This window comes from Amblyomma americanum, chromosome 3, assembly GCF_052857255.1.
Source record: "Amblyomma americanum isolate KBUSLIRL-KWMA chromosome 3, ASM5285725v1, whole genome shotgun sequence".
Classification (NCBI taxonomy): Eukaryota; Metazoa; Arthropoda; class Arachnida; order Ixodida; family Ixodidae; genus Amblyomma; species Amblyomma americanum.
This window is the reverse complement of record NC_135499.1, coordinates 130,912,239-130,933,498: the sequence shown is the minus strand read 5'-3', so window position 1 is coordinate 130,933,498 and position 21,260 is coordinate 130,912,239. Positions and strand designations below refer to the sequence as shown.

The 21,260-nt window shown below is 44.7% G+C and overlaps 1 protein-coding gene across 2 annotated transcripts in view; it reads right to left on the bottom strand.

Annotated features, from left to right (window-relative positions):
* Positions 1–3,589: 3,589 nt before the first annotated feature.
* Positions 3,590–21,260, bottom strand: part of LOC144124927 (5-hydroxytryptamine receptor-like) — a 370,208-nt gene continuing 352,537 nt past the window's right edge. For both annotated transcript variants that reach the window (XM_077657878.1, XM_077657877.1), the window contains one exon: positions 3,590–10,828. In XM_077657878.1, the coding sequence (XP_077514004.1) occupies positions 9,352–10,629 (1,278 nt within the window). In that variant the 5' untranslated portion in view covers positions 10,630–10,828 and the 3' untranslated portion in view covers positions 3,590–9,351. The remainder of the gene's footprint in view (positions 10,829–21,260) is intronic.

Below are 21,260 nucleotides of genomic sequence, written 5' to 3'. Positions count from 1 at the left end.
CGGCGCCTGGCGCGTCAGGTAATCGGCCCCGCCGCCTCGAGATCCCGTTCTCTCCCCTCGACGGGGCCCCGGAAGAAGCTTCTTGGTCGGCTGAACGCCTGAGAGCCCGTCCGTTATTAATCACGCGAACACCGACGTCAAGAAGGAGCGATAGTGGTGCTCAGGGGTGAGAGGTTGAGGGGGATGGGGACCGGAATCGTGCCCTGCTTAAGAGAAACTTGGTTTAAGAAAAGCGCGGCAGGGTAGGCTTAACCCCCGGCAACGCAGTGTTCAACAGTTGCCAATTGCACGCATGGCCTTGACACACTTGGAGAATGTAAGACTATTTGCTCGGGGGTTTTCTTTTTAGTGTGCTTTATTTTTATTTTATTGTGGTTTCTGAAAATTGCTTCATAACGTAAAATATTTACGTTAAAAATCTACGCGATTGGCAGGGTTTCAAATGCGCCGTAACATTTTTAAAGCAAGGAGCATCTTCTAACCTAAAAAAGAAAGCCCTCATGAAGTCGGGGTATTGAACGTGGGAAAAGTAAATGACTCTGAGTACTTAATTCTCGAAATGATAATGAAATCTAGAGATGCATGCATTTCACAATTTTGTTTTTCAGTTTGAAGCGCGCATTCTAGCAAAACACGAATCGTCACGATTAGTAAGAAGAAAAGAGCGAAAGAAAAGCGGCAAACCTTCTTAGTTAAAGATGTTTTAAAAATGGAGTATCAAAGTGTTCAGTTAGGATTATTTTTAGCCTGTTATTTTCCCGTGTTTCTTGCAAAAAAAACAATAAATTAAATGCCACGTGGAGATGGACAACCAAACTAAAATGCGTTCAGCTGCAGCCGCAACACTTTAAAAAGCTACACGAATTTTCAATGGGCGCTTGATTGAGTGTTCTCGTTCTCTCTTTTGGCTGTATACTTAGTGCCAGTTTAAATATTGAAAATACTTTCGGTTATAAACTTGCTGAACAAAAATTTTTACACAACTCGAAAAACGTAGAGGTCGGACAAAACATTTTCGATGGAGGGCTTGCAGAAGTGAAGAAGAAGAAGAAGCAAACATTTATTTTATGCAAAAAAAATAGCAAATATCAGTCGCACACTTGCAAAAACTGCAGCTGGTATATCTTGACCGAAATAAAAATACTCACCGGGCATGGCGGTCCGCTGTTGTACTTAAAACCAGGACCAAATGAATCTTTCCATACTGCCATTCACCGCTTCAAAGTTCACTGGATGCAAAAGCAGGATCGGCGAAAGGGAAAAATAAGCATCCCTTTATTGTATAAAACATTTTTGCGTTTCCTATCACCAGAAGAAGTCTTTATCGATCTCTAACCAACACCTTTAGTTTGTTGACTAATTCTTAAAAGCCTCATGCAGACAGAATATACTGGTAGTAGCGTCCATGTGCAGGCAGGACTCTGAATGCAAATAAACGATGCGGCTCACATTCAGAGCGGGAGGAGTTTCCGCCCACAAAACACACGAGCGCCAAAACGGGAATTTTCTGGCGCCTGAAGTATGCTACCAAATCATTTCTGCCTTCCTTCAACCATTTTTCTCTCCCTCTCTATTTTTGTCTCTATAAGCTGTTATCCTTTTGTGAGGCATAGTTTTTATTGTCTGTCGATATTGCTGTCCATATTGCTGTAGAAAAGGAATGAAATCACTTTCGTGCTGTTTGCTCCACCTATATTGTAGAAAAATGGGATAGATATATTTACCACTGACTTCATAACAAGCTCAAATGTACGTATTTGTACCAGTGGCCTTTTAACGTATTAAAAAAAAGCTGGCATTTTGAAATGAAACTTCTCTAATAAATATTACGGGCAGTTGAGTGCTGAAAAAGGATCGAAAGGTAAATGATTTCTAAAAAAATTCTTTCGCGCCAGAATGGGCCGCATCACACTGCGTAAATTCTTTTCTAAAAACACACAAACCACCAAACATGCCTATTAACGAAAGATAAGAACACGCTAAATGGTTTGTTTGGTGTTTAGATTAATGGCAGCGCGTAAAAATATGGTGTAGAGGTGCATCGTTGTCTGTTTGCCGGAACTTGAACCACGGTGCACCGCTCTCCTGCAAGGTGTCATGCTTCGTCCGCTGTCCGTAAGTACGGATTGCATCCTAAGATCAAGAGAGCTACCTGTAAATTAAGCTCATAAGCGAACAGTAAGAAAAAGTTTCACAGGGACGCCTAATTACCTTACTTGTTGGCAGTGCAACAGCATGGTGATCCCTTTTCGAGGAGTGACGTAACCAGACCGGCAGTGACATCACTCCCATCAGCCAATGGGAATTATCCTGTGCGTTAACTTTATTTCCCTGCAGCCAATGGGCGAATTTTGTGATCGACAACAGATTTTTTTTCTCGATAAGGCATTGAATGCTATCGCATAAATAAATACTAATAAAGACTCCACGATGTCTCCATAAATAGCGTCCCCTTTTCAGCCAAGTGTGGCAAAGTCTCACTGGTGGCCTGTAGGCGGCTGTCTTCACATAAAAGCCACGACCGCTTTTTGCTTCTCTCTTGAACCTGAAATTGCGTGAAAGACGGTGCCATTTCTCCCGGTATAGCCCATTATAACCACGCTGATGCGGTTCGGATATCACGATATACGTCGTCAAAGCGCGCGCCGCGCTATTTCCGGACGCGTTTTCATCGTAATTTCTTCCATTGCTGCCGCCGTTCACAATGTGGCCTGACTGTTCTTCGCTTGCGGAGCAGCTCGTAAAAGCCGTCCTGTCTCTGAATGGCCCCGCTTATTCCAAGTGCCCAATATCTTTAGCTTCTCGGCTTGAAACCAGGTTTTTTGGGGTCTCGGGTTTCTACTCATGAAGGGCACTGATTTACGAAAAACGAGGGAAGAGAGTTGACTTGAAAAAAACAGTTATTCCTTCCGCATTTGCGGTTTCGGTTCTTATGATGTGTGCCGTTCGCAGCGTGCGATCATGTATGCCACCTGCCTTCTTTTCATGTTTGCGCAAACGTAGGACAGCGAGACACTGGCCACAGTCACGAAACGACTCATCACAACCTCATTTGGAGGTTGGCACGGACATGCTTTTCAGACGTGTGTGTGGCGTTTAGCACGGCCAAGAAAGCCTCTCTTAGCCTGAGAGTATCTTGAACACAGTGTTATCGCCATTCGATTTGGACGTTCGTATTCCAAAAACTGTGCCGCTTATCAGGCTCGTGTTGGTCAAATGTTTTGTGTTAGTCTCCCAGGGAGGAGTAGATTTGTAATAAGGGAGTAATTACTCATTGGCATCCACTCAAGCGCAGCTATACGGCTACAAAGGAAAGCTATACAGCTTTTTTCAGAAACCCTGTTGTTTTTCTTCAACTACGAAGTTTCTGATATGTGTAAGAAACCTAATCCTGTACATGTGGCCAAATGCCACATATACAGGCGTATAAAGGAATATCACACATAATATGTGGCCTTCGGCCACATTTTAAATGCGATGTTTGTATTATTTCTTATGTCCATTAGCACCTCTCCAACGCTTTAAAATTATTATTTGAGCAGCGGCACCTTTTGTTGCGCTAAAAAAAATGACCAAGCCCTCTGAAATTCAACAGGAAATCAATCTTTATTCATGACTCCAAAGCTCGAAGATATAATATGCATGTATTCCCACAGATTCGGCATTTGTACACACAGCTTTCTCATGAAGGACAAACTTTCAAGCCAACTGCTACACGAAACTTGAGAGTACTCTTGTCATGCATTCGTCCTGTACACTCGTACACAGTGGAAGGTACTGAGTGGAGGTTTAATCATTATAACATGAACATTATACAGTAAGTTATAGTGGTGGAATGTACACTGTGCACGATACAATTTCATTAAATGCAGTAAGCTTGACATCACTTATTTTACACACGCATTTGTGCACACCGAACATTCAAGTTTTATATGCATATATTATATTTTACGCTAATTTACTCTCTCACAAAAATAAATGGCATGCATCGAGGTTGAACCATCTCCATATTTACATGCTCATGAATAGAAATTTTATAGTTTCGACTATAGTTAACTCGTTTGCAGACTAATCGATGCACCGCAGCAATAAATTTCAATTCTAGTGAACATTTTCATAAATTTGGGAGCGATTGCTAAGTTGTAAAGCATTTTGAGAAATGTACACTAAAGTGCTGTGAACAAAGCGTCAGTTTGTACGTCATAATGTTGCTAGTTGATAAATTGTTGCTTGGCGAGTTCTCCCTGAACGAATATTTGTAACCTTTTTGCCTCTTAGTATCACTGAAATCCTGAGAGATTTTTGTAGCAACTTTCGTCATCGACAAGCAGTTCGTACTATTTTACTTTCATTTTGAACTTTACTTTGTCAAGTGCTGTTGATGTTCTTTTTTTCAAGTAGTGAGAACAGTATGTATTTAGTCAGTACAACGAAACAGTTGGTTTTGAGTAGTTTTGTATTTCTTTTCCGTCGACCGTTAAGCAGTGAAAAAATTCTGTTTATTTTCCTCTTTCCATTCAGAAATGTGAGTGCCACCAAAATATTTCACCTTTAAAAATAAGACATTTGCATCTAACAGTAAAGATTGGAAGACGTAGTCTTGCACAACACTGATCATGGCAGAGGCTAACCAAGGGTAAGCACGCTCGTTAATGCACTAAAATGCCTTGACAAGTGCGCTTTTTATCTTACAGAAAGGGCACTCGTTCTCAAAATTGCGCTGGTAAATTATCAGAGTGATTGAATGAATTCAGATTTTTTTCCCCTCTTTTGTAACCTGATTTCAAACCCCCCGTTCACAGGGACATTGCTCCTTTACTCTGGGCCTGATAAAATATGTCTGCATGTTCGAGCAAAGCCCAAATAATAACAAGTGCAGCATCCGAGCACTTTGTCAATAGTACGACTTTTTTACATACGTTGTGTTTTGTTTAGTCATGAGACCTTCACTGCCCTAGTAAGACACTATGTCGAATGCACATGGGGTCAGATTCCGATCCGGTGTTGAGCTTCGCAGAGTTATGAAACAATGTGTCAACCGTGTAACGTTATAACATAGCATTAAAATGTCTAGGATCCGCTTTAATCTCAGCACATTGGGCCTGACTGCATCCGTCACCCAAACGAGCCTCCCTTCTAAGAGGAGCATATTGCGGACGCGTTTTACAAAATACTCATGAGGTCATTCAATGCTTTCGTTTTTCAACTGAAGATCTTGCGTTTTCTTATGGGAAGTTATTATTTATGTGGTAACACGGTAGTAAATTACACCACGCACCATATTATTGTCCATATGAGTCTGATTCCCCGCCGACGGCATGACACTGTAAAGCAGAGTAGCTTACCCTGAAAAAGCAGACCTCAGACTGGTAATAAACAAGTGGGGGCCATTGTTTGTAGCCGTGAATCGGTAACAGAGGTTTCATGCATATTTCATGATATGCGCACAATTAAGTAAAGTACGCTTTAATATATTTATCATCTCTTTGGGCTAGTCATTACTGGTACTAAATGAGCGCGAACGCACTTTTGCTAGTTTAGTTCTTAAATATATGACGCTGCCATGATTGCCGGCGACAAAAACTTTCGGCTATTGTGCAGCTATTCCTACACATTCAAATACTCGATGGAGAAAAAGGGGCAAAATTTCGCACGCATGTCCGACAGCGTGCAACCTAAATTTATTCATAGTTAAGATTATTCCAGATGTGCTACTTTAGTGATGTTGCTGCAAAGAACACTTATTTCACCGAAGGTCTTCTGGGACCACAGTTCTTGCACAGAGTGCCACTGTAGAGGCTCCCTCACTGTTTATGGTTTTGGTGATATGTTCCACATTACAGCAATGTTTATTTGAGCAGCGACATGTGCAGGTGGGGCGACATAGTATAGCCAACAAGGATCAAAGAACAAAAAAAATACATTCGTTGGCACACGCATCCTTACACGCAGACGCACAAACTGACGAGTACTGACAGCTAGGTTACTCTACGAAGACAATGCCAACTTTACATAGCGCGACTGCTTTGAGATTTCTTGAGCGAAAAGCCTTGGCAGTCTTGCTACTTAGGTACTGCTCACTTTGCTAAGCGCGCTCTTTTTTTTATTTGGGAGTACACGTCATTAAGAGGTCTTTACTAGGCGGGAAGACAATAGGTATCTTGTGAAAGGAAAGAATGGCTGGCCACTTTCGACAGTGAGCCTACAGTCCCTGCCAGTGACAGCCTCCTGATTCTTCTTCATGCAGGTCGACAGCTACAAGTGTCCTCTAGGAAGTTGTGTCTTCTAACCTCTACTTGACTATTCTAGTAACGCACCTAAATTCCACTGCTCGAGAAAATGTGAACCTAGGAATATTTATGACCCTTATGCGGCCGTAACTAAAATATCGGGATCAAGAATGTGTAACAAGTAGCAAAATGCGCTCAAAGCGAAAATGGTTCTTAGGATATGTGTTTCTCTTTTGCTACAGCTCATTAGCTTTTCTCTTCTCTGGTATAGCTGAGTATTTCGGCTCGGAGATGAAGGCATATAAGTGTAGACCTAATTCTAGTGTTAGTACCTCAGGAGATGGTTGGAGTTGGGCAACGTGACCAGGTTCATCATACGAGGGCGTAATGCATGAACAGATGAGAAGAACAGTAGTTTATGCTGATGGCTCAGGAGGTAGGAACAACAAAGCAAAGCAGCATAATTTGAAGTGTTCGCGGGGAAAAGTTTGTTTAATTTTGATTTCACTAGTGCGCTGTGACAAAACTATAAACATTCATGAGCTCACGTTGTTTTCGAGTGGCCATTTCTCCAGCTGCTGCCTTCTTGTACCGCCATACCAAATATAGGTAGCAGTTGCGTAGGTTGAAGGCTTGAAGAGCATCCATGCAAAATTTGACGAAGAAATGACGAGTCTAGTTCCCACGAAAGACGTCTTCACAGGCAGAAAGGCTCATCTTGTAGAAGTGTGTCCCGACCTTCTAGTGTGGCCCCTTGCTTCGCTTGATTTTTTCCTTGAACGCGCAACCTTTAAAGCCTTTGTTATCAAGCGCAAACAACTCATAAAGTTTTAACCCGGGTTGAGAGAAAAATTACAAGAATAAGGGTACTCCCGATTCTATATTTGCTTTGCCTGTCTTTGGCCACACCCACTTTCGTTCTCGAAGCAGAACACTGATAGTTTTTGTCAGCTGTCAGTCTTGATGCCACGGTAGGTATCTGCCAACAGTTCAGAGGCGAAAAACGTTGAATAAAGAAACAATCTTTAGAAACCAAACTTCTGAAAGAGCTCACAAAGCCGACCTCACATCACAGTACAGAAATTTTTTTGCGTGTGAACTATCAGTCATGGCCACGTGTATATAATAAAAAATTAAGAGTCAATACGCAGCATGATTGAGGAAGAAATGCGCTATGAGCCTCAGTCAGTATCTCAATCATGTATAAAAATAGGGGTAATAATTATTTTACCTCAATTTACCTCTATCTTTTTGTTTGCGAAATGAATGTACAGACCCTGGCGATGTCAAGTGGGCGCAGTGCCACTGCGGTCAGTGAAAATATACGGCAACAGTAACAATATAATGGAATCGTTGTTGGATAGTTGCATTGTACCGGCTATGGCTACATGGCTCACTACGCCGTAATTATAAAAAAAAGTGTTATATTCTATTTCAGTGTATTACTTCAAGGGCAATTTGGGCCATTAGAACATTCTTAATTTAGTGAGTCTGAAACAATTGGATCCTTTCAAGTAGAAACTCCTAAAGGAGGCTGGTTTACATTTGCTTTCCACTAGAGGAAAAGGACACTTTTCTATGTGCTCGCAACCTTGCATCTTAATGATCACGTTCTTTTCTAGGAAACTGTATCGCTATCAGAATAAAAAAAATGTTGCTCTCCTGTTTCTACTTAAAGAAGTACTAGTTGGCCGAAGGGAAAGGCATTCAATGCAAGGTACACTGAAGGTAAGATCTTCACGGTTTCACGTGTTTCTGAAAAACGATGTATCACATTAGTACCTTCACAAGAGTGTATACAGCATGTCAATTCATACCACACAAATACATAGAACTGGTGCTGGACAAAGATGTGACTATGTAAACGAGATATCGCCGTGTTTCAGGGAACATGAACCATAGTAGACAGGGATCAAATGTACAGACAACTGTAATAGGCATGAAAACTGTTTTATACAATTTTTCCTGTCGCATACTCACACAAGCACACTCACATCGATATCACAAAGACGCTGTACACCGTTATAAAACAAAAGCACTTCCCTGCTAATTTCAGGCTGCCAATCGCAGCTGAATAACACACAAAGGTAGGAGCTTTATCGCAGGATGAATCACAAGGCCGTACCCACTCTGTAATTTTGTAGGAAAAGCAGCAATGCTTGGTTAAGTCCTTCAAGCCTGCGTTCGCTATGCTGTGCGTTAGCTGAGTTTAGCAGCTTTCAACGTACTCGATGAATGCACAGCGCAAATGCTCAAGTACACAGAGTGATAATTCTTGGTTTTCTGATATCTTGCGGCAAGGGGAGAGGGAAGATGGCTGATAAACGCTGCCATTAATGTTAGCTTTAGAAGTTAGCATTAGCGAGAAAGTGGGCGTCGAGAAGTACGCGACACTTGAGCGAGAGAGCGTGAAGCATTGCGAGAGACCGACGAACGGTTGAGAGCTCCATGCACTGAACGGCCTCTCGCGACTCAAGGAAATTTGCCGAGCCAAACTGCGCATCAGAGACTTCATCCTTGGCACCTGCTTCCACACTAACTTTAAATAAAGCCACCCAAGGAGTGCTGAGAAAGGCTGCACAAGTTGCTTTCTCTTCCTAACTTTGTAACGCTTATTAGGCGGAGAAACGCTATGTAGCAAGAAGCAGCATGTGAATGAGAAAAAGGTAATGAAAATGACGAAGGTTTTTTCAAGAGAGGTTTCTTGATGTGTACTGTAGTGATAACAGCTAAGCGTGAGCTACAGCGCATGTGTCATTAGCATTAGCCCCAAAATCTAAACACGTATGCGCTTTTATGCATGTTTCGATGCTTGATCTTACCACAGTGTAACAAAGTATACGAGCATGTACTGCCAGAAACCGGAGCCAGCGCGTATCCCTGACCTGAATTTGGTGCCCTCCAGCAGGACTATGACAGTGAAATGTTCTGGCATGGCGTAAGCAGGTGTTTCATTTTAGACCATTGCTTTCTATGGGGAGAATACAAAAATAGACAACAGCTGAACACCGATACTGAGCCTCGATCAAAAAATGCCAGTCGTAATGGCCGGCCTAGAAATAACACCACAACGTGCAAAGCAACTTATGGTTGCCCTCAGCGCATTGACCGCTCATTGCTGTCATCTCATGGGGAGTTTCTTGCCGCACAGTATTCGATTGAACGCGTTCCGAAAGTCGGGACTGAATATGGTGTATATGATCGGGTTTATCATCGAGTTCGCGTATCCCAGCCACAAAAAAAAGCTGAACACCAGCTTTCCCGGGGCGCAGGTCTCGCACAGTGGCATGACTAGTGCCATGACGAAGAATGGAAGCCAGCACATCACGAAGACGCCCGTGATGATGGCCACCGTCTTGGCGGCCTTCCGCTCTCGACGGGACTCGATGGTCTCCTCGACGTGCTTCTTCTCGCGCTTCGTCAGCACCAGAAGGCGGCCGATGCCCCCGTGCATGGCCTTGTTCATGCCGTTACTCGGCGATGACTGGTTGCTGCTGTTGTTCGCCGCCGAGGTGGCGTTGTGCTGGGGCGTGTTCTCGTTGGAGGCGACGGCCGAAGACGTCGAGGGCTCCTTGTGCACGATGAGCACCGCTTTGGCGCCCGGCTTGTGCCGGATCCGCTGGCGGGCCACCTTGAAGATTCGCCAGTAGAGCAGCAAGATCATGATGAGTGGCACGTAGAAGCTGGAGCAGGTGGCGAACACCTGATACGCGGCGTCCTGGCTCACCAGGCACTGCTTCTCGTGCAGAACGCGGCTGCGTGAGTCCTTATCCTTCCAGCCAAAGATGGGTGCGATTGAGACGACGAAGGCGACGCTCCACACTAGGAAGATCATGGTTCCCACCTTACGCACGTCACGCTGCCGCATGTAGTCCACAATGGTCACGGCCCAGTACCGGTCCACGGCGATGGCCAGAAGGTGCAGGATGGACGCGGTGCAGCAGAGCACGTCGCAGCATGTCCACACGTCGCACAGTTCAGGAGGCATCCGCCATTCCCGGGTCACCTCGTACACGGCACCGAGGGGCATCACCAAGCAGGCAACCATCAGGTCGGCCACTGCCAGGGAGAGCACTAGGTAGTTGCTGACGGTGCGCAGGTTGCGTTCCAGGATGATGGCCGCGATGACGAAGATGTTCCCGACCACTGTGGCCACGATGACCAGGCAGAGTAGAAGGGACACGGTGACTACCACCGGAAGGTTTTCGTGCCAGGACAGGCTCAGGTTGGCCTGGATACTGCTGCTGGTGTCGTTGTTTGCCCAAGGATCCTGTTGAGCGCTGCTCCAGTTGTCCTGGCGACTGTTCTCGGCCTCCTCCAGTACGCTGGCGTAGTGGGGATTGGCACCGATTAGCACCGCCGGCCACTTAGTGGTCGTCGCTGCAGCCCTGGCGGTCATGGCTGGCTTCGCTAGGTGCCTGTGTTCTGTTCAAACGTAATTTCCTCTTTTTCACCCGCTCAAGGCATATTTTCTCCCATTAGCCGCATTCTAGTATGCGACGCGTGAGGTCAGATGTGGCATGCTGCTTGAAGAGCTGTTCAACAACCGCGATGCCGACGGGCGCCCTTGATATGTTCATCCGGTCTGCGAGCATCACCTGCAACATTGAGAAAATAAAAAGTGCATCTTTATGCCTTCATGTTGCCCATAAACACTTCGTATGTATCACTACAAAATTTTTAGCAAATATCATGTGTGTACACGACCACAATCACTAAATACGTTGCACCCAAAGTCTTCCACCCTGAGTAGAGGGTGCCAGTTCCGGCCGCCGCACTCAAGGAACAGTGTGATCAAAACGTTGGCATCAACCTGTATACCGGCGGTCATAAAGTTTCAAGATTAGTCGCCAAAGTTCTCATGTACATCGGTAAATTCACTGGAAGGAAATCAATACTGCTGAAGTAAGCAAGAGACGGGCAGCGTTGAATAAATGAACATTTTAAGAAACTACACAAAGCTGAGTTACTAATTCAGTTTTCTTTGCATATAGGCGTAATGAATCATTCCTGACGGTGTCAGGAATCACAAAGCAGCTGGTAAATGAAAGAATATAGAATCAGGTGGGGCTAATTAATTAGTACTAAATTCATTATAAGAGTGCTGAGCTTTTCTGCTCTCTTCTGCCTAATTATTCAGAACTACCTGTCCAAAAAGTTTCCTTTTTTTCTTCATGGGCGAAGTAGCACATGCATTCTTCAGAATTTAAAGATGTGACTCAGCAATTCGCTCTTAGTAATTACATAAGCACATATTAGATAGATTCTTGCGCGCCGAAAGCGTATGGCGGTGACTAGCCGGTTTCGCAAAGTTCCGGGAACCGTTAACTTCTAGTTCAGTTCACTGACCAAAGCAAGTTGGTGAGGCTGTTATTCATTTTGTTAAGAGGTCATTTATGATAACCTGTATACGTCTAAACCGATGGTTTTACGCCTGCGTTAGCAAGAAAACAACTTCAACAGCCGTGTTCTTGTCTTCTTCCAAGCTCCATCGTAAATTGCACATTGAGAACATCAAGCGCATCTGTAAGCGCACCACAAGCCCGATGGTTAGAAAGATCTTCGTAAAGTTTGATGTATTAAACTCTTTATTTTATTCTAGAAAAACTGCTTTTCTATTTGATCCAGCTTTTTCAAACCTTGGTATGCGAGGTATTTATGGCATCCGCCTAACCACGCAATGCCCCATGCTTAACCCTGTTCAATGGCCCAGTGGACGCTGAACAGAGCGACCTCTTTCTTTTAGACGCTGGAATTTGTTTTCAACACCTTCACCAACCATGCCCTTACGAACAATTGCAACAAGGTTGTGCGTGTGACATTGAGAAGCACTGTTGCGCCCCAAGAGAAAAACCAAAAAGAAGAATGAAGGTCATAAACTTGGGGTGAGAAACCAGGCGCCGAGAGCAACAATCAATGTAGCGCAGCGTCATCTCATAAATATAATTGCACGGATGCCTGAGTAAAGGGTAAAGAAAGGCTGACGCGCAGAGCCTGTGCAGTAGGGGCGCCAAGTTCCTGCCTCGACATTTACGCTTTTTCGCGTCGGTGCCGCCTAAAAGCGAGCGTGCTCAGGCACGTGTGAAGAAGCGCCGACGGACGCAACGCAGCGGCGGGCTGCTAATTTAATTTGCAGTGTTCAAGCGGCGCGCGAGCACGCGTGCTCTGGGCGGTGTGAGTGCGCACAAGGGTCCGTGGAGAGCCCGAGGCGCAGCTGTAACACGCGGGCGTTACTTGTCGTGGCTAAGAGATACCGAGCAGGGGTTCCGGGAACAAAGCTAAGTGAGCCGCCGGTTCGCGCAGCAGGCAGCATAGCGACGCCTTTCTGCGACGGTGGGGCGAGATGTAAAAAAATATGACCCAGAGCCATTCTTGGCCAGTGTGAAATTCCCATGCATGAATCTGCACAGGTCTCAAAGCCGCCCTGGCAGTCGATCCAGTCGGCCGTCGAGGCCTCCTCTGAAAGGCGCACAGTGCCACCGCTTAATGCCGAATGTTTCTGCCTCCAACACCGCATGGTGACACTGTCCTCAATCCCAGCAGTCCCATCACGCTGACACCAAAAAAAACAAACATGAAAACAAACAATTAACTCCTTTCAAACCACATTTGGCATCACACAAAAATCCATCCTTTCCGAACAAATGTATCAGCCCCATTTGTCGAAAATATTTCGTCCTTCTGGTAGCTGAGTACCTGCTGTGCGCCATTCTTATGATATTAAAAGGAAGATTTGAGGATATCGCTTCCACGAAACGTCTTCCACGTGTCTAATTGACAATGCTAGCGCACGCTGCCAACGCATGAAAACGGCCAATGTAGCTTCATGTATTTAACTTCACGGTCGAAACGAATATTCGTAGGAACTGCCTGTCCTACACTCTGCACTCCAACGAGAACTTATTCCCAAGTTCACATAAGTCACATGGGCCGCTATTGCCAGCAGTTGGCATGTTGTTACAGGCGGCATGCTCTCGTTTAACAGCCCATAGACGACCCGCATTCATTTTATGCAAACTGCTTTCATTTGCCAATGCGAACGTCACCGAGGTTTCCTCTTACAGCTGAATGCCCTGATCCGGGAAACCTCCCTGTTCTAGCTTCTGTTGGTGAAAGAAATAAAGCCGATTTTCGTATTTATGTTACTTACGTTGTGAATTTTCTTAGGCAAGCGGCAGCTGAAAAGACTCCTGTCTTTGCAAACCTGAGGATGTAGCGGAGCAACCGTGTTTGTCTATCGCTGCGCCTTGCGTGTAGAGATGCTCACTCGGCTTCAACACATCCCATCAGTTTTTACCTTGAAGGCAACCTCAACTTCTGTGCTCTTGCATAAGGTGTCGGTAGAATAATGAACATAAACTAATGTGCAAAAATGCTATCGGCTGAATAGAAATCGTACAAAATTAAAAAAAAATGGATTGGAAGCTGGTTTTAGTGACGTCATGTGGGGTGCCATTCCAGTATACTGCTGAGACAGGGCAGAATGATGCAGCAAACGTTGTGGTATTAGCAAGGGGACGGGCAACTTTCAGCGAAGACCTGCTACCATGGGGGCAACTACATACATGCATATTTATACTTCCTGGCCCCACATTTCCGCATGGTAGATTCAAATGAAGCCCCATTCACAGGCGGCCTTCTCCTCAGCGTAGCTTTTTAACGAACGCCGCACAACTGGCGGTACACTAACGCGCACGACCAATACCTCAGGCACACAAAAAAGTTTAGTGCACTCACGACGAGCGACTAGGTAGTCAACACAACACAGGCGCTTCAATTTTTCTTGATTTATTACCAACTAGCTCAGATGTCGATACTACCTCAGGCACATGTGTACGCTGAACCTGACAATATCTGGCTTGGCACTTAAATGCGGGCGGGGATGGACTGCTTCAACCAAGACGTTATACAGCCATTCTACCGAGACATAGCGATCGCCTCCTGCTTTCGGGGCTGCACACTGCTTGCTCAAGTTGTTTCTTCCCTCTAGCACTGCACGCATTTGCAGTGAGCAGTAGTGCGAAAGATGTTTAGGCTGGCGGCGCTGCAAGATGTGTCACTTCGTATCAGTAACAGGCAAGCGGGTGTCGTATAAGTTAATTAGCGCAGACAGGTGCGAATGGCGAGAGCAATTATTCTAGTAAGGAGCCAGAAGACAGCCAGAGCATGACACGTCAGTGCACGAATTTCCATGGAATTAGTCAAATCTGTCTAGACTTGGTGTTTTACCAGCGCAAGAAGACGAGGACGAAGCGACACGGACAAAGACATGGCGCTGGTAAAACACCATGAAAAACCAACTAGCCCGTCAGTTGACGCTGTTCTGTCGAGACGCACACTGTTGCGGCCATTACCTTTTCACGTCGGGTTAGTCAAGGAGTGCGGAGCTCATGTTGTGGCATGGGGCGGTGCCGTACAAGATTGGAGTCGCTGTGCCGAGCTGGCGGATCCTGCCTCCCTGTATGTCGCTTGTATGACACGCTAATTACTGACAGCCTGTCTCTTCGGGCAGTGCACAGCCTCCCTCGCGAACCATGCAGCCCGACCCAATTAAACTGAAAGCAAGTTTAACAGACTCTCTGGCAAATATGCTCTCGACATCTATGCGGCCTTCGTTTTTCTGAAAGCACTGTTCCAAGCTTGCTTTTATGCAATCACTACGGTTAATTCGTAAAAGGCGTTATACGGTTATATTTTGACATTGCCGCGTCCGGTCTGCCATGTTCTCTAAATTGTCCGTCCATACACACAGAGCACCTGTGTGGACGCCGGATGTCATGAAACTGCCCAACGCCCAACATCGTTTATGTAGCCTGCGCTTTGCAACAAAAGGGGAAACATCGTCTCCAACCAAAACTTTGTTAACTGATAATATTACGTTTCGGAGCCGGATCGGCTCGTTTTTCAGTGGTGAAAACAGGCATTCTGGTATTCAACTTAAAACTGAAGGAAAGGGGACAGAGTGGAGAAACTACATGCGACGGAAATGGGCTGCATACCGGGCTTCCTGTTGTCATCTCTGAAGATGTAGACAAGCCCGTTTCGAAACAGGATTTTTTAATTAAAAAATGTGTTGATTGGAGTCAAAGTTTTCACTTTTGCTGTAAGTTATTCTCTGCCAGGCAGGCTTCAGTGGTAGCCCACTTCCGAAATTAACGTAAGAACTAACGAGAACAGCACCTACGTATTTGAAAGGTGGTAGAGGGTAGCCTCGAAGAATACATGGGCCTGTATGGGAGCCTCGTTTGGGAAAAGCGCGACGATAATGTGGCTACACTGTAATGAAATGCACAACTTAATCTTATGTAGTACGGTAATCGGTATGCAGAATGCATTAGCCTGCAATGTTTTTAGTGCTGCACCTTTTTGTATTATCGTCCATAGCTATATAGGAGGACCAAAAGCACTGCACAACAGTGGAAACAACCGGATCACACAGACTGACGCATTCGTCTCCCGCATCTACTTTTCTCATCTGTTCTGATCAATGTATGCTTCACTAAAATGCACACTATGGATGGTTCCTCTGCATCTTCTCTCGCTTCACATTCGTCTGTTCTGGTATATCCTCTTTCTCATTATCTTTTTCACTGCATCTTAAGAATGTGTCCAAATGATGTAATCATGCTTTCTCAAAAACAGCAAGTTTTTCTGACATCATCGTTACATTGGAGGTATGACCATCAAAATGGTGACGCCGGAAAAGATTAGTGGCGAACCCAGTCCTACGCATTACCCAGTGGGTTCGATTGAGCTCCAGTAGTTAGTATCTTGATTTTTTTAGTTATCAAATTTGACTTTGTGTAGTATATAACGCAGCTGCTGTTTCATATTTCTCGAAATTGATTGTTTCTATTTCCTGCACGCAACTCGCTATTAGAGCTTTCGCTTTTTTATACATTGTTTTGCTTGCGAACAAGGATGAATTAATAAATGGTAGGAATGGTATCTGATTATAAGATCAGTTTTTCTCGTTCTTGTAGTTCTCGCAACACCTTTATGACTATGCCGCACCCTTTCCCGTCTCTGACCACGAAGCTGCAATATTAAAGCACTCTGTGTTTGAGCAGGAACGAAAGGAAATTTCATGCATTCCGTGCTAAACTTATCGCAAGCCTTCAACTCCTGCGGTCGAGTCTGCCCACAGAATGTTAAAACAAGGCGGAGTAAACTTCCATTTAATTAATCAAGAGGGTTCAGTGCACACGTCGGCTTTAGTAAGCTTAAAAGTTAGGTAGAACACGTTTTATTACTTGTGAAGGAATGTGGAAAACCATGCATATGTGAACTCGCCTAAACGACCTCGTAGCAAACGAAAATGCGCACAGGAAAATGAAATGGGCAGCAATGGTTGCCAGCGCTTGAAGTTCGCAACTCTGATAAAGTGCCGCAAGTTAGCACAAACTAGGTAACTTTAGCTAACATAACGGGGAGAGTGCGATTCAAGCTGTCCCAGCTGTGTCTACTACAGTTGATATAAAAAAGATGGCAATTGAGGAAACAAAATGAGAATGGCGCATAGAGGAAATGCTGCAATTGCCTAGTCAAGCGAGAGAAAGGAAAGGGAAGCAGCAACAGCTAAAGCACGAGAAAACTTGCCTTCAATGTCAAGAGGAAATTCGGGGCCTGAGGTAAAGGAAGAAAATTGCGGTGCTGCGCGCCGAAGGGTCTTTCGAGGCCCGCAAATACCCCCCCCCCCCCCTCCGTCCCTGCTCCTAATCTCCGATAGAGACTAGACAGCGAACAAAGACACGCACAGCTAACGTCGAATGGCGTAATAGAAAAGCCACGACGTCGACAAATGACAGAGGACGTAAGAGAAAGACCTGAACGCCTGGAAGTAATTAGCTTTCCTCGGGGAGAAAAACACGAAGTTTAAGTAGAGGCCTAGCAGAAAAGACCTACAGGCATGTTTAAGGAAGCTGCGTGGTCACAGGATAGACAGATGAGAAAGCGTAGTGCGCAATCCATGGCGAAAACAACGAAGATTAAAAAAAACAACCCATCAACTTAAAAACAACGCTTAAGAAGAATGGACAGTAAAAGGCGGACGAAAACAATGATTGCAATGCTGGAGTAAACCACGATTGCCTGAGAAGTGAAAAAGTAAACGAAAGCTCCTTTCCTCTCCTCCCCTTCCTGTGTTTTACTGCCATCAGAATCTAGCATAAGCGTTCACCGAGGGTTTTGTTATAGAAAATCTCTGTCCTTGCTTTAGTCCACGTATTCTTCTTGTTTTCGTCTGTCAGTTCTCCCTCTCAGCCCGTCGCACATGGTTGGCGGTGAAATCGGGCTCAGAATATTAAATGCACGCATTATTTTTTTCCAATCTTTTTTCAGCTCGAGAACGTTCGCCGAAGCTACTGACGGAATGTTAATTTCCCCCTGCGTTTTCCCTTGCGAATGAATTTTTTTTCGCGTACGAGTTCCAGGTAAACTGGTCCTGTTCAAATTTACTGAGCTGAAGAATGCATGAACTGTGTAGCGGAACTGGGAGATTCGCGAGCATCCTGAAGCTCCGTTGTTCACGAGCCGCTGGGGCCGAGCGCTGCAGGAAGACGAGTAGACCGATTCGTCACCGTCTCCAGCACCGGCGCCGAACGCTACGCAGCACCCGCGAACGACAAAAACGACCAACCTCCTGGTGGCGAGGTTTTCGACTCTACAGTTTCCCCAAAATCTACCATCCCCCCCCCCCCCTTTCTCCCGCCATCTTCTTCTCTCGCTTGGACACCTTCTCCTTGAAGTGTCTCACAAGGATGCTGAAACTTTCCGCCAGCACTGGCTTGCTGCTTGACCAATTGGTCCAGCTTCTGGTTTTCGCCTCACTGCGCCGACAACTGCCAACGAAATTTCTCGGAAAAGCGAGGCGTAGAAGGACCAGGAAACAGTTTGCTGAAAAAATGTTTCTTGAAGCGTCATACTCGAGACACGAAACTATGATGAGATAAGGGGAAGAAACAATTTTGTCGTGCGAGTTGAAATGTAGGCGATTCTTCCAGTTGTCTCCGCCTTCTTTGAAGAAAGCTTTGGCTAGAAATGTTCGTTGAGGATCGTGGCTCCTCCAGGTGCGTGGGATAAGGAAACAGGGCATTCTTGTGTTCTCCTAAAATCATGATAGAAAGCTGCCGAAAAACGCTGCGCTCCAGTATCGGTGGCAAATGCCGGGGCAACAAATATCTTATCCTTCCTTACTATTATTGTTTTAATCAACCACTACTACTAGATGACGTACCAGTAAAGCCAATTAGGTTTCTCAGCCAGCGGAAAACAACACGAAAGCTACACTCTAAACAGAAAGGAGTAAAAAGTTAGTAAGCTCTCTTCTAGTGCACTCACTTTTCTAAAAGAGAGTGTGCTAGAGAACAGGTTAGTTCCTTTTTACTCCCACATATGCGTATTCGTGTTTATAGTGTATAAGAATCGGACGGAAGCGGAGATCGGCAAGCAGGAGCAGTCCTTTCTACCAAGACTTGCGTGTAGCCTTGTGATTTCGGACGAAGTCGCTTTTTACTTTCGTTGTTCCATTATATTTCTCGTTCATGATTAAACTGCGCGAAAGAAACAGGGACAAAGAGAAGAAACACGTACTACGCTTGTCTTTGTCCCTGGTTCTTTCGCGCAGTTTAATCATGAACGAGAACCACCAACTAGCCCGCCAGAAAACCCTTCTTGAATATATTGTTCCATTATATCTTGGGCGGAAAGAATGTCTCTTCTACGCACTGTCAAGTACGTAGAAGATTTCGGGGGGGGGGGGGGGATATATCCAGCTAATACGATGCTCTCTTTGCAATGTTTTGATGAAAGCATTTTCTGGCATGAATGCTGGCTGCTGCAACTTCCCAACCTTGACACAATTGTGGACAAAAGAACTTTTGAGCGGGAAACCGTTTATGAGCGAAAATGTTTCATAAAATGTAAGATTTCACGATAACAATCAATACATCTGCTGATCACCAGACGGCAGTGCCGTATTTTTTTCTATTCACGATTTTTCTGTCTTCAAAAGCGTTCCCTAATGGCTTTCTATGGCAGTCTTAACTGTTCGATGCGATTTCTGGAAACACTTTAACATAGAGATTTTGCTACATATCAAAATAATGAATAATTACCTTTAATATTTCTTTAACGGTGTCTTACAAATTTTCAAAACATTTAGTTGGACTTGACTGTCGTCTTGGTTGCGTGTCGTCGATCCATTTTACCCATGTTAAGAGAAGTGAATTTTTTTACTGCGACATCATGGCTCCTTGCTTAAAATACTATACTTTTGTGGCTTGTTTATTGACACAGATGCTCATTTTTGTGTTTCAATGGCGGCCACGTGAACGAAGAGACCTTAAACAGTGAAATAATTGTTTACGCAGATATAAGCCAATGCGATTCTGTTGTGTTACTCTTCTGCGGTTCCTGTCATGATTTCAGGGCAAAATGTAATTTTGCTGCAAGGAACAAATGAGGTTCAATAACTTTTAAGTAGCGAAACGTCAGGCTCCAAATGTTAAATTTTTGATGCAACTCCACGCCATAACCCTCATTTAGAGTTTGCAGGGACAAACTCCACATTTGGAACTGAAAAAAAATTCTTCGGATGCAAACTCACGCCATTGGTGTTTAATCCGATATGACGAAAGCTGTCGATGCGCCCCCTGTAGTAGCTGAATGAGACAAAGCAAGAAAGCCTTCAGACTGCACAAGGCGCTGAAAGGTGGAAAGTGATTTAACAAAGCCCCCCAGATTCATTCCAAACGATAAAGGGTCGAGTGCTTTAATCATGTAATTAGGGATACATTCCGTAACTTCTTCAGCTTGACTCTTTTCTGCTAAATAAAGTCACCATAAGTCGCCTAAACGGATGCCAAACCAAGAAGTAAAGCGTCTCATGAAAGAAATATAGACGCCATCTGACGCTGCGAGTAACAAATAATAACCCGAAAATTCGTGCAGTCTACTTCCAAAGCGACCGATGTCGCCACAGCTGTTAATCGTTCGAAATGTTGCTTGGAACACTGGCGTCTCAGACAAAGCTGTATTATTTCGGATACAAAACACGATTTTAATGCACTCTGATGAAGTGTGCAGCAAAACTTAAACACCGAATATCATATGTGTGAAAAATATGAGCTCTAAAGATCGGGCGTCCTATACCTTCCTTCCTCAGTGACCGAGAGTCCTGAAAGATTATTTTACTAGACGTAAAACCTGAGCTAAGTGCTAACGTGGGCGGAAGCACGCACCGGAAGTTTCGAAAACGTTTCCTAAGCTCTGCTAAGCTTCAAACCAGGTACGGTTGCCTATGATTCTCAAATTACTAGATGCGCTTATTTTGCAGCTAAGGTCACTCGCGCGAATAACTCTACTCTGATTCTCGACAGAATTTGTTAGGCTTGCAAAATATTCCACTTCCTCTAACACGTCATCTGTGGAGCGAATTCCAGTGGTGCATTCATCTTAGAAACATAAAAACATGCTCACGCTGCAAACACGCGCTTCTGATTCTCTGCCTCGTATGATGCACGCATTCGCGCAAAATCTCGGCCTTTTCTAATTAGAGCCGCTGTGAACTTCAAACCCCCACTGAAAAAAATTCTAAGTGGGAACTGTTCTGGCCAAAGTTGACAACCTCTAACTACATGTTTACCGGGAGTTTCGTTTCTCAGTAAAAACGCTGCCTCTGCTTCTGGCCCCAACTAATTTAGAAATCAGTTCTTCCTGACGGGTGCAGCCGCACATCGCGTTTCCGTCTGATAAAAATACAGGATGACTAATCTGCGACGCTCGCTAAGTGTGCACAGGGATTTAGAAATGCTAGTGTTTTGTGCAACTTTCTAAGGAAGCAGTTAAACTAGTACGATACGATAATATTCTGAAAGACAGAGTATACAGTAAGAGCGGCCAGTGAGTGCTAATTTCGTTTCCGCAAATCGCAGCATTTGAATGCCATGCTTGATGATGATCTACAAGGGAAGCGATTCATTCACAGAGCCTGTGCAGTTTCGTGCTGGTTTTGGTGAAAGAAGTACAGAC